At 43.2% G+C, this 14,653-nt stretch overlaps 1 protein-coding gene across 1 annotated transcript in view; it reads left to right on the forward strand.

Moving 5' to 3' along the window:
- maml2 (mastermind like transcriptional coactivator 2) overlaps positions 1–14,653 on the forward strand; it is a 74,596-nt gene that overhangs the window by 44,979 nt on the left and 14,964 nt on the right. Inside the window, exon 2 of the mRNA XM_080772375.1 lies at positions 12,471–13,706. Coding sequence (XP_080628501.1) covers positions 12,471–13,706 — 1,236 coding nt within the window. The remainder of the gene's footprint in view (positions 1–12,470; positions 13,707–14,653) is intronic.

The following is a 14,653-nucleotide window of genomic DNA, read 5'->3' on the forward strand; positions in this document are numbered from 1 at the left end:
GCTTCTCGGATTTGCTGCTGTGTGTATTGGAGCCTCTCTAGGAGTCACTCGCAGGGCAATCCAGAGCTTCCAACCTCATTAAATGTTAATCAAAAAATCTATTTTCGGGTCACTTCTAAGATCTAACGGGAGGATTTCAGGCCAGCGTGGAGAGGCCATCGCCTCTGTGTTCGTTCTTAGGAGAGAAAATGAGCACTTTAGACCAGCATAGAGAGAGAGAGAGAGGGGGGGGGGGGGGGGGAGGGAAGAGGGAGAGGGAGAGAGACTTGCATTAACCATGAAATTTGGGAGCCGGTGTATTAACCCATGCATTAAGACCTGAGGCCGATTCTACAAAGCTCCCAACGCCTCACAGTGCGAGGCGTCATGAGCTTGTAGATCTGCTATTTTTGGCTACAGTTCTCCTTAGTATAGGGAAGCTAGGGTTCAAGTGGTTAATGTACGTATAAAAGGTTAATCGTATCACACAAAGACTTAGTAACTGTAGTAACCCCCTCTTGGAGACCCCATGCTCTACACTGTCTCTCTGCATTCTATCCATGTGATTATTATTACCTTGCTTACTATGTCACTGAGGATAAGAACGTCTGCTTAATGCCTACATTGTAAAACGGACATGAGTTGAAACTGAAATTGGAACATTCTTTTTGCACTATACGTCAAAATAGCTCACAACGCATTGTGAGCTTGTAAATCTGATCTCAACAACTCTGCGCTGCGAGATGAGGCAGCTTCGTTCTTCAATCAACTGTGATTCTCAAAAGCTACAGCTCACTTTACTCAGCGACAAGTGAAATAAGGTGTATTTCACGGCCTCTCTCCGACCACGGCCTCTCTCCAACCAGTGGGTCAGCAGCAGCATTAGTGCTTTGAGCTTAGTGTATCTGATGTCATGGATACTGGGCAGCTGGGCTCACTTACTTCCTGGACTACATGTTGTCTCAGTAAGACAGCCCTCCCCCTATCCACAAGGAGGAGCAGTGCACCAAAGCATTATGATAATTGTAGTCCAGGAAGGAAGTGAGCCCAGTGTCAATGACATCAGAGACACTGCAGGGCTCACTGCTAAAATCTAAAAAATCTAAAACCACATATTGCACACATAAAGATCCCTAGGAAAGTGTTCTAAATCTTCTAAACGTCATTAACATATATTTAGCAAAAAGGGTGAATTGTCCCTTTTTAAGAACTGTAACCTATTACAATCAGTCATTTTAGATTTTTGCATTGTCTATTTAAAAGTAGCAGACGTACAAGCTCACAGCGCAGATCTTGAAAGTGACAACTGGCTTTAGAAGTCATTTGTAGAATCGTCGTCAGGTCTTAATTTCTAATCAGGGGGGCAGTCAGACAGATATTTTGTGAAGCCACAAGGAAATCGGGATTTCCTGAAAGTTCATATAATGGCCTGTTGTGGTGCTGTCATTGGGCCCAAAAAAACCCATAGCCCCATAGAAGTCCATGTATTTGGGCCCAACTTCACCTAGACTGTATTACCTTAATAAACATGGTCATGAATACTTTTTGCTTCCAGTCACTAGTTAAAAGTCTCATTTCTAATGTCATAATATTCTTTTTGGAAAATTATGGTCCCATTTATAAAAAAATGACCATAAAGTTGCGCATGTTCTGAGGGGCGTGGCTACCGTTACAGTCTATGAACGGGATCCCCCACCCACTAGTCAAAATAAAAAACAACGAAGAAGAAGGGGGGAAGTCCTGCCTCGTTGTCTGGGCCAGCCAATGGGCCAGCTGGGCCCAAACGGATCTAGATGGCGACTTCCATTGCAAGGACTGACAGGCTTCATTTTACGTTCATGTTAGACCCGGGGAACGCTTTGTCCATATTTTTTACAGTCTATGGCCCTCATTTATCAACCGTGCGTACGCCAAAATATGGGTGCACGCCGAAATTACCGACATTTTCGACATTTACCATTTCTGGCAAAGCTTGAAATTGAACTTGACAAACTCACGTCTGGTCGGGAGCTGTCTTACGCTTGTTTTTCTGTCGTAGAACGGCGGAGCAGCATTGTTTGACCAGCTGAGAGGCGGCCAAAGGCATCGAAACATATGTATTCACTCCTAAAATGTTAATATAAAACTGTATGTATATGGGCTACATGTAAAAGAAAAAGAAAAAGAAAAGAAAAAAGGAATAGACCTACAAGATGTGTCTTTGTGTCATATTAAATTTGTAGGAGCTTTCCAACTTTACAATTAAAATCGCACTTGATTTAAGCCATTTAAACAGTGTTTTGCATGAGCGCATACATGCGAGGATTTGGGCTGTCTGTGCTGGAATAATTCCATGACGTTGGAAAGTATAGCCTATAGTGCTATGCGGAGAGTCCCAACATGCATGGGTAGCCTATATACTGTAGCCTAATCTACAGCAGGCCAATGTCTTTCTGGAGTTACGGTATGTGCAATCTCCTCCTCGTTTAATAAACCTGACGCGTCGCTCGAATGCCAAATGTACCGTGCCAGCGCAAGTGGGAACCGCATCGGAGATGTAGGCTACCCAGCCAGCCCAGTGAGCCCACCACCACCACTCCACCAGTGCCAGCCACATGGGCTATACGGTTTTAGCTGCACATTCATATATTGACAGTTGAGTTGACAGCCTATCCACTGCAGCGACTAGCGACTGCGAGGCAATCTACGTAAATAGACTGTCGAACGTGCATGGTCAGTTGATCACGGTGTCACGCGTGTGCGTGCGTGCATCTGTGTGTGAGAGAGCTGGGGCAGCAAGTCCATGTAACCATGGTTTCAGGACGTATTCCAGGACGTTCATGTCGCAAAAACGAGCGCGTGCCCGATAGATTTCAGCCGTCACATTTATTAACGTCAGAACGAAATTAAGGAAGGATCAGCTGTTTGCGATCACTTTATAAATGCTGTGGCGACGTGGGTGTACTACGAAACCTGCACTCGAATCTGTGGCAGATTTTACACTCGATTGATAAATGAGGGCCCATGTTTCTAATAGAGCAGGGGTTCCCAAACTGTGGTGCGTGCACCCCCTCTGGTGCGTGAGCGCCCTCTAGGGGGTGCGTGACATGCAAAGGCTAATAATGGTGGTGCTATGGTGTTATTTAAAATATATGAACATAATGTGACTGTTTCTCAGTCATTGGATTTAAAAAAAAATCTTTTCATGTCTTGTGAAAGCAGGGAATCATAGCTTCAAATTTACACAAATTGTTCAATGTGACCAACCAGTGGGACAAAAATCTTAAAACGTTAACTCGCGATCTATATCATCCTGTCCAATTCTAAGAAAAGATCCTGTGTTAGACGGCCCCCCGCTGTCCAGTCGCTAGTCACATTAGATTTAATAATATACCTCCTCGCCTTTAGAGTGTTTTGGCTACATTTAGCTGCTCCAGCCACATCCGGTATAACTTCCGGTCCGTCGGTAAAAGTGCTCCGTTGCTATAAATCGATTGGCCGCTATGATTTAATGGATTAAATAACCCCAAGCAATCGGAGTGGTTTACAAGGCTGTATTCGGTAGCGTCATCTGTCGCACGTGCCAAGCTGTCATTCTCTTGTATTATACCGTACTCGTACTATGATTTCCCACCACGGAGTAACCTCGTGTCAGACTGATTTATCCACCATAGTTATCCACCTTGGAGGAAAGTCTGGTAAGACGGGCAATGTCGGTAGGCCAATCAGAGGCAGGCGGGGCGTTTATGTCTAGAGACGGACGTAGATTGTAATGAAGCCTCGGACCACCATGCTACTACATTATTCATGACATGCTCTCACAGACTTGAGACATGACTGTAGCCCTATAGCTGCATGTCCTCTGGCCCTCCACAAAGAGCCCTGTGGTGTGTGTGTGTGTGTGTGTGTGTGTGTGTGTGTGTGTGTGTGTGTGTGTGTGTGTGTGTGTGTGTGTGTGTGTGTGTGTGTGTGTGTGTGTGTGTGTGTGTGTGTGTGTGTGTGTGTGTGTGTGTGTGTGTGTGTGTGTGTGTGTGTGTGTGTGTGTGTGTGTGTGTGTGTGTGTGTGTGTGTGTGTGTGTGTGTGCGCGTGTGTGCGTGTGCGTGTGCGCGCATGCACATGCGGCTCTGTACACTAGAATGCCTGTCTTCTCGTCTGCGTTTTGGAGAAAAACAGATGTCCAGCAGTGTGCGGAGAGAACTATATTTAACGGACTGGATGTCTGTGCAGAGTGTGTGTGTGCACAAGTTAATGGAGACATACTTTAAGATGATTTGATGGAGAGCATCCAAGTTAGGAATAAAAATAAAAATCTGACTGCCTCAATGTCCCTTTGTGTTAACTGTGGGCCATCCAAACAGACTGTCACGACGTCACTTGATAAACTCTCTTCCTCGACTCTGAGCAGAACTTTGTGTTCGAAGGTTTTGCTTTTATAAAAGTCTGCAGTGAGTGTAGCTTGTCATACCATATCCCATCCGACGTTGACGTGCATGGCAAATAATCCTGGAACACTTACAGACAACAACTTCATAGTTATTGCAGTTATTGACACGTTGTTCAGGCCTTGCACATTGTCGTTTCTCTAAAGAAACTATTTATCATAGGGCGATTTAATAGCCAGATCGATACGATCACAAGTTACCACAGTGGGGGCAGCCATGTTTGTTTGTACGTCATCGAGCAGAAACGACGCTGATGGCCAATCAGCCGCAGAATTTCAAACGAGTCTAACATCGCCATAGACACACCTGAATCGCCAGAACATGTTTTTTTTTGCCCATCTTTGTGTGTGTACCATGGAAATTATTTGATTGGCTGAGCACGGAATGTGATGTGTGATGATTTAATAGCGCCCCTCACTTCACACAAGTGTGATTTATTTTGTTTTTGGTTTTTTTAATGGGCGTAGCTAGTGATTCAGGGCTGGAGCCAGGCTAGCACATGGCAACAACAACCCCAAATGGGATTCCATGATTGAAAGGTATACATAGGGTTCCCGGTCTAAATGGGTTGTAAAGGGCCCCCAAAGGGTCTTGATAAGGTAACAATTCTTCAAGATTTGTTACTGCCTCTTATATTACGGGTATTTTATTTTGAAGGACTGTAAGCTCTCTTTTCATCAGTTTCTGTTTTCTTTGTGTCTTTAATTTCTTTAATGCTTTTATTTTGAAGCCATGGAAGGAAGTGAATGTTACAGGGGTGACTTATCTGGTGCGAATTCAAAAGCACAATGTTGCTCTGAAATAAGGTTCAATGATTTAGGGCTCATTTAGCACCCAGTTAGAAGGGGAACAAGGTGATGTGTTTGTTGTGTTTTCATGATTCTTGCAGTTACTGGATGTGTTCATATTAACAGAGAGAAGGTGTTTAAATATATTGCTGTCATGTAAACATTTGTTTTCATGTAAACGATAAACATTAACGTTTGCAGTAAGGTTTGAATGAATGGCTGTAATGTGATGGATTTCTGGGTTTGATATAGGGATGTCAAAGGCTATGTCAGTAAAGATTTTGATTAATGTACAGTATGGTAGATGGGCTAACTGAGGCATATGTTTGTATGTTTCTTAAAGCCCTTTTTTACGTTATGTTCGTATGACCTCACAGTGTCTGTCCAGAAAAAAGGTGTTTCACGAAAGGAAAGGAAAGCAACTTTATGTTCAAACAAGGTCTAAGGCTTAGCATAAATGTCTGTAAATCAGTATGCTTCACCATTCTCTGGCTGGGGTTCGCTATTGTTGAGTCTGCAGTATTGTATACTGTGACCTATTTCTTTTCTTTTTTTGTCAGGTGAAACCTGACATACTGTACAACAGGCCTGTTTTTATTAGCTACCTAGTCATGATTGACTGCCCCCTAAGACAATGGGAGTCTGACCCCATACTCTGAAACGCCGCCTAAGCCAAAGGGAGTCGACCCCATACTCTCAAACGCCGCCAGCCAATTGCGTAGTATCGACCTAGTCATGATTGGCTGCCCCCTAAACTATGACACGCACACCGCAGAAGTGTGCACCCAGACCACACTCTGCAACCATAGTCTATATAAACACTTTGGGGGAGTGATGCGGAGACTGAGACAGTGCTTGTTTTACATGACAAATATGACTGTCATAATTTATTGTTAAAAACCCCCCAAAAAAAACAAGTAATACATTGGCACAGGAGCACAGATCATATTTTACACTTAACGCTCCAGGTATTTAGCTGATGCTGTAAAAACAGGTGCACTGTAGGATTGGCTTCAGCCCCCAGATTGAAGTTGCACAAGCAGCCATCAGTGAATACATACTGTACTAGGGTCTGGCAATATATAGCAGCAGTCAGTATTATGCTGATATATCAATATATGACACTAGATATAATCTGGGATCACAATTTTCTGATATGGCATAAGTGTTGTTGTTTTTTCCTGCCTTCAACCACTTGAGTCCTATTTTATTATTTCAATTTTTCTTTTGAAAGCCTTTGGAAAAAACAAAAATACCTGGAGTAGTGTGTCTCTTTATATTCGCCTTGATTTTTATGTTAATTCTAGGCTATAAATTCACTTTGATTTACTTGTTTTTAACTTGGATTGGAAAGCACTTTGGGTCAACGGTTGCTGTTTTTAAATTAAGATAACTTGAGATAACTTGACTTAGTGACTACATACTGTTGTGTAGTATACATTGTAATGTAATATGTAGTAATTACTGTAGTAGTAGAGAGTACATACTGTAGTAGTGAGTATATACTGTACTATTGAGTATACTGTACTGTACACTGTAGTAGTGAGTACTGTAGTAATAGTAGTAGTAGATATTACATACTGTAATAGTGAGTACATACTGTACTAGTGAGTGTACTGTACACTAGTAGTGAGTACTGAGTACATACTGTAAACTGTACTAGTGAGTAAATACTGTAGTACCTGTAGTTCAATCAATCTTTATTTCAGACTACATGGTCCATAACAATCAACAAGAGCAAGAGCAAGTGAGTACTTTAGTAGTAGTAGTAGTAGTAGTGAGTAAATACTGTAGTAGTAGTGACTGTAGTAGTGAATAGTGATTCATGATTCTTGCTCAAATGTGAATCTCGATTTTCCCACAAGAATTGAGATCACGATTGTCACACGATTCAATTTATTTCCATGAAAATATTTATAAAATGTATAAAAAAACATAAGAGTAACTAAGATGATTTGGACAGCCAACTAGTGCTGCACGATTCTTCACGATTCTTCACAAAGTGAGATTAATTGTGCAGCACTAGTAGTGACTACAACCCATAGTGCTCAGCCAAACGTTGCCCTGATCTGCAATTCAGCAGTTCCAACGTCCGGCTGCAGCAGCAGCGTCACTTCGTTGCGTTCACGCGCCGTGTGCAGCGTGTGCTCATAGACACCATATCATACTCACTGATAACTCACCATTACATTCATGTTCAGTAAGATCATAGACACCATATCATACTCACTGATAACTCACCATTACATTCATGTTCAGTAAGATCATAGACACCATATCATACTCACTGATAACTCACCATTACATTCATGTTCAGTAAGATCATAGACACCATATCATACTCACTGATAACTCACCATTACATTCATGTTCAGTAAGATCATCGACACCATATCATACTCACTGATAACTCACCATTACATTCATGTTCAGTAAGATCATCGACACCATATCATACTCACTGATAACTCACCATTACATTCATGTTCAGTAAGATCATAGACACCATATCATACTCACTGATAACTCACCATTACATTCATGTTCAGTAAGATCATAGACACCATATCATACTCACTGATAACTCACCATTACATTCATGTTCAGTAAGATCATAGACACCATATCATACTCACTGATAACTCACCATTACATTCATGTTCAGTAAGATCATAGACACCATATCATACTCACTGATAACTCACCATTACATTCATGTTCAGTAAGATCATAGACACCATATCATACTCACTGATAACTCACCATTACATTCATGTTCAGTAAGATCATCGACACCATATCATACTCACTGATAACTCACCATTACATTCATGTTCAGTAAGATCATAGACACCATATCATACTCACTGATAACTCACCATTACATTCATGTTCAGTAAGATCATAGACACCATATCATACTCACTGATAACTCACCATTACATTCATGTTCAGTAAGATCATAGACACCATATCATACTCACTGATAACTCACCATTACATTCATGTTCAGTAAGATCATAGACACCATATCATACTCACTGATAACTCACCATTACATTCATGTTCAGTAAGATCATAGACACCATATCATACTCACTCATACCTCACATTACATTCAAGTACAGTAAGCTCACACTGACGACTCCGTAGCCTACTCATTTGATCCCCTGCTGAGGCAAGACAGAGCGAGTCATAGATATTTGTGTGCTGAGTAAAAAGAACCATTGTGGGGTTATACTGTGTGTGTGAGAATGTTTCAAAACACCAGCATTCGATACGGCAACAATGCAAGATGGAAGCGATAGCTGAAATGCTGCGCTCTCCAGCAATCACATAACACCCCCCCCCCCCCCCCCCCCCTCTCCAAAAGGGTTGGCTATGAATCATCATCCTAAATTTGATGCGTGCATGCCAGCAGCTGCGAATGACACTAAATCAGTGTTTCAAACATTGTATTGTTTCAGGCACGATCCCGAGATTGATATGCATCTGGCTGCGGATGATGTTTGAACCCCCTTCTGAAACTATCTTTGTGCCGTGCCCGTAGCCCGATTTAGACCTGGAACAGCTACCTACCTACAGTATATGTTGTTATGCCTTTCAATGCGGGAACACCTTTGTGTAACATCAGCTGTTGCGAATATACTGTATATAGGCACACACCTATTTTTATTTTTTGACATGAAATCTGGGAAGGACTTAGAGGGCGATTTTAGAATCGGCCTCAGGTCTAAATGGGATAAGAGAAGATTTGTGTTGTTACAACATTTCTAAGGTATTATTATATAGTAAAGTATTAGTTTCTAAAGTATCAGTATATATTTAAAATGTGTTCAACATGAAATAGCCACTCTACAGTAACTACAAGCTCACACTGTGACATGTTGTGAGCTTGTAGATCTGATATTTTGTTTTTATATTGTCTCGGACATCGTGGCATGGAAACCTCATAGTATGTCCAAAACGCTTACTTTTCAGGATTCAAATTCAAAAGTGTGTGTGTGCAGCACTTGAGCAACGTGCTGGGAAAACCATTTGCAGTGAATACAACTGAAGCTAAATCGGTGCCTATTTTTGTTATACATTATGGGAAAAGCTTGTTTAAGGTTGTATATTTGCCATTTTTGCTGAATGGTCCCCTATGTTTTGCCTAATGTTCATCTTGTTTGCCCAATGCTTGTCTGTTTTTGCCTAGAATAGAAAAGAAGAATAAACATTGTACGACTGCTTGCACCCTAGAAGTACTGGTCCACACTTAGTTCTTTAATCCATTGCTTGGCTGATTGTGCGACATCTGAAAACATGAATTAATCCTCCAGAATATTGCAGCTTTTGTTCGGTATCACATGGGTTTTGAGAGACCACGCACACACAACTCATGAGGTTGTGGATGTGCTATTTGTGTGGTGCACGACACCGCGCCAGATGAAGTACAAATCGGGCATTAGCGAAAAATGAAGACATGGAGAGAGGACAAAAGGAAATCAGACATCCGCAGCAGCATGTGGAGCAGACTCTCAAAACACAAAGGAGAATTCTGTGATCTAAGGAAGCACAATGGATGAAAATATAATTTATGTAAATGAAGGGAACAAGACAAAGAGGGCCTTTTCTTTTCACTGCTTCTTGTCAACTGTATCAGATTCCTAAATATCTCCTCTGCCTCATCCTGTTCTCAGCCTACATTTATCACTGCTATGTAGGGCACGGCTCGAATAGGAAGAGATTTATTAAATTGATGTATATATAAGATAAGAGATGTGATACATATTTGATCTGGTTGGAAGGATTTGGCTAGTTAGTTTTATCACTAATGCTCTCTGTTCAAGTAAAGCATAATCTTGTGTATTGTCATAAGAGTGATTCCTCAAATATATAAGGAAAGAAAGAAAAAGATATGACTTATTATAATAATAATTATTATTATTATTGTGACTGTAGGTCGCAGATTACTATGAAAACCTGCAAAACCTGTCAGTCCGTCAGTCAGTCAGTGTTCTGACATTCCAGATGTTGATCCTTCCCCACCTGTCCTTCCTCTTTGACGTCTCTCTTTTGACTGCTGCCTGTGCATTCAAACCCTAGACTGGCCTGCCCCAAAGTTATTAGCGCAGCCATGCCCGGCAGCCGGCGAGAACTAGAGTTCTCAACAGGCCCGAAAATGAAGGCCCCGGCCCTACCTGGGCTGGCCCGAGGCCTCGCCTGGCCTTACTAATTAGCACACATTTTTCCGCCCTATCAAAATGGGGTGGCAGTGGCTGAGGAGGAACAGTGGCTCCTTGGGAATTGGAATGTTCCCAGTTTAATACGGTTTCCCCTGGCTATGTGTTGAAGTGTCTTAAGTTTGAGCAAGACACTGAACCTTTCATGATGAGCAGGTTATTGCCTTGCATATAGTTTCCTCGTGTGTGTGTGTGTGTGTGTGTGTGTGTGTGTGTGTGTGTGTGTGTGTGTGTGTGTGTGTGTGTGTGTGTGTGTGTGTGTGTGTGTGTGTGTGTGTGTGTGTGTGTGAGAGAGGCGTGGGCGTGCATGATTGTAACTACATTGTAAAGCACTTTGGATAGAGGCACTATATAAATGCACCATTTACTTATTATTATTTACAACAACCATGAAAAAGAGGAATAAACAGCAGTGTTGAGAAAGAGAACGGTGTGCCCGTTGTGCTAGTGCTTAAGGGGCTTGAAGCCAAGGTGATGTGCACAAAGGTCCTTACAGTTGAAGGTGCTGTGTGCAAAAAGGTCCTTACTGCACAGTAAACATCTATTTTCAACATGTGTGTGTATACATGCTGTAACAAGAGACCTGTGCCAGTGTCCTTTGTCATTATTCAACCCACAGGCTGCCTCTGACCCTAGACAGGCAAAGTGAGAAGTCTAGAGTTATCATCTCATTTAGGACACATACCCCTTTTGGGGTAGTTGTTGCTATGTACAATATATAACAGCATTAATTGTTTTGTAATTTTTGAATAAATAAAGGTTTATCAGAAAACTTAGGTCAGGATTTGGAAGGCATTTTTTTTTAATCGGCCTCAGTATTGCAAAAATGAACAATCTCCTGACATGTTTGACACAAGCGTGGTGTGATGACATATAAATGAATAGTTATACTTCTTCCTTTTACTAGGTATATTCACCTCAATGCTTAACTTATACTTATTGTATGGCAAGAGAGCCGTGCCGAAAATAGCAGATCTACAAGCTCAAAACGTGTGTGTGTGTGTGTGTGTGTGTGTGTGTGTGTGTGTGTGTGTGTGTGTGTGTGTGTGTGTGTGTGTGTGTGTGTGTGTGTGTGTGTGTGTGTGTGTGTGTGTGTGTGTGTGTGTGTGTGTGTGTGTGTGTGTGTGTGTGTGTGTGTGTGTGTGTGTGCGCTCAACCGCTCGTGCGTGCTGACTCTGCAAGGATAGTGTGGTTAGTAATGGAGTGTGTTTACAGACTCTAAACAGAATATTCCACAGACTGTTGCACTGAATATTGGGTATTCACCGAACCTGCACTGAATATTCCAGTGAGAATAAATGCAGGTATTTAATGCACAGTTTACAGGAGCTGTGTGAAGTTCCGATTGAATAGCAGGCAATAAATCTCATACTTTGTTTACAGTATACACTATACAGTCTATACTGTGCATTGAGTGCAGAGACTGTATATAATTTAGATGCATACGCGAGTATGTGAAACAAAAACATGCATGACAAGAACATGCACAGGCACTGTATATGTAATTAAATTATATGCCAGTTATTATAGGCCAAAAATATAGATGTTATATTGTTTGTCTTGATCATTTCACTGTAATAAAAAATCAAAACGATTCCACTATTGGAAAAACAAATTCTATTAATAAAAGCAATCATCTTCAATTCACTGGTTGGTCAAGTGTGCAGGGTCTAGAGGCCTCGGAGCAAAATTTGTGAAATTGAATTAATTTACATGCTGATACTTGGCGCTGGATGTACAGTTTACTGCACTGATACTCAAAATTATCATTGTAATTTAAATTGGCTCGCAACTTCAAAGGCTACTGTTGAAAGGAATGCACTAATTATACACAGAGGGTCTCGCTATCGAACACTCCAGCTGCTTTAGGACGCGCCATGTGCGTACTTATTATTTTAGAAACCAGAACTGTTAACTGAACTGAGCTTTTAAAAGGAAAATTGATGGGTTCAAGTTAATGCCGTCCAATGAAACACATTTGGAAACGTGTTTTATATCATTATATACAGTATACGGTAGATATTATTCTCTCAACAAACTTGTTGTGTCTTCACAGCTTCAGGGATCGTTGCGGAGGAAGATTGAGGGAAATGCACCCGGACACAATCCCAAACAGAACGGCCTTTCCTGCAGTCTCTCTGGATCGGACTTCAAGCGTGTCCGCATGGACCCGGGAGGCCTGGGCCATGGGCCCTGTGGTCTCCACGTGAACCAGTCCCTGCAGGCCGCCTCCACCCTGCAGAGGAGTAACTACATGATGCCTCACGGCGTGGGCTCCGACCTCTTCCACATGACCCTGAAGGAGATGAAGAAAGAGCCTGTGGAGGTCCACTCGTGTGGACATGGACATTCTTCCGCAGAGATGATATTTGACTTCAAGGAGGAGGCTAGCAGTCAGATGGACCCGGAGCTCCAGGACCTGTTCGACGAGCTGACCAAGTCAGTGCCGTCGCTGAATGACCTGGAGCTGGAGAAGATGCTGAAGCAGGACGACACGTTCGGCCTGGACCTGGGCCGACCCAGCTCGGCTGGGGCTGCCGCCACGGGCCTGTGTCCGCCGCTGGACAAGCCCATAAAGACGGAGTACAACCCGGACTTCAACCACACGCACAGCGGCTCGCCGCAGCTCCGTCCGGCCTCAGCGGGGCCGTCCTTCGCGCTGAACGGCTCGCCCCCTGCCGTCTCGTCTCAGAAAGCCAACGGCCAGGGAGGAGGACATCCTCGAGCACTGCCATGCTGGCCGGAGATGTCCCACGCTGAGCAGCTCAAACAGATGGCGGCCAACCAGCAGCAGCCCAGCGCGCTGCTCCAGCACCACCATCACCACCACCACCAGCAGCAGCAGCCTTCGCCCGGGGGAATGAGCAGCTGGGCGCCGGCCATGGGCAGCCACTCCACCACCAGCGGTTTCCCGCAGGACAAAGTCTCCGGCGCGGCTCCCCTGAGGCTCGCTTCCCAGAGCAAAGGGATCAACAACTGCCTCTTCAAGTCCAACGGACACAGCGGCCCCAATCATTTGGACATGAAGGTCCTCGGCACCAAGCCCACCTTGCACTTCAGTCCCAAAGCCCCCCACTCGGTCACTCAGCCTCTGCCAGGCATGGCGAGCTCGCTGGGAAAGGCTTCAGCCCAGCAGCAACAACAACAGTCCTCAGCAGCAGCAGCCCAGAACGCGTCTCATTCAGCTCTGCACTACCAGAACGCGTCGCAGCAGGGCCCCCTGTGTCTGCAGCCCAAGCCTACACCTCAACATGGAGCAGGGCCAAACTTCAAGCTGGCCCAACAGCGACAGGTGAGTCAAACACTTAATTAGGGCTTTAAGTAAGTTATCGCTTATTTTCATATTGATTATTCTATCGACTACTTTGTAGATTAATGAAATTATCAAGAAGTATGTTTTGTTGTGTTTAATTTGTTTTATGTTTATGTACAAATCAATTAAACCCTTAAAGGGATAGTTCCGATTTTTTTAAACTTAAGCTGTATGAAATACTTGCCATACATACTAAATAATATTCAAAAGAATTCAAGATTTTTGGGAAAATAACAGCTTGCTCCCACCCCCGCTGCCTCGTGACGTGCTGTGAGCTACTGTAGTAGAGCTGCCATTTTGAAATAGCTGAACTTGTTCATTGATTGTATTAGGTAATTTTACCAGGGACCCCCTTAAACCCCCTCAAGGACTCCCGGCCCAGTGTTGAGAACTTCTGATGTAATGGACATGTTGGTTTTTGATATGATATGCATCAATTGAAACATTTATTAGGTGTACTAGGCTTTATCCTCTATGCCCTGATTTAATGCGATAAGCAATGAAAAGGTAAAAGTTCAGGTTGAATGTACAAGCTTATCCATTGCCTTACAAAAGCCATTAGGCTCCTTCAATTCCAATGTTTCTTTTTCAACTCTAGCTCCTTGTCACTGTTCTTTGATTGTAGGACATGCTGAATGCAAGACATTTTAATAGGGCCCTTTTGGCAATGTGAACACAACGCAGGCTGATGATCTAGTAATAGGATACACAGCTCACTCCAAATGCCCGCTTTGGCCCGGTCTCCTGTTCGTCACTGTTTCCTCGCGTTGCTACGGGCATTTAACCGGCTGTCTCCAACTGCAAGGAGGCACAACGTGACGCTGTTTGCCTTGGGACTTGCCGCTCCGTGTCACTGTTGAAGGTGTTGCCTGCGCGCCCGTCGCTGTCTTGTGGGCTCCCTCTGAATATGTATCTCTGCCTTCGAG

The sequence above is a fragment of the Protomyctophum bolini genome, assembly GCF_963924005.1.
Source record: "Protomyctophum bolini genome assembly, chromosome: 9".
Classification (NCBI taxonomy): Eukaryota; Metazoa; Chordata; class Actinopteri; order Myctophiformes; family Myctophidae; genus Protomyctophum; species Protomyctophum bolini.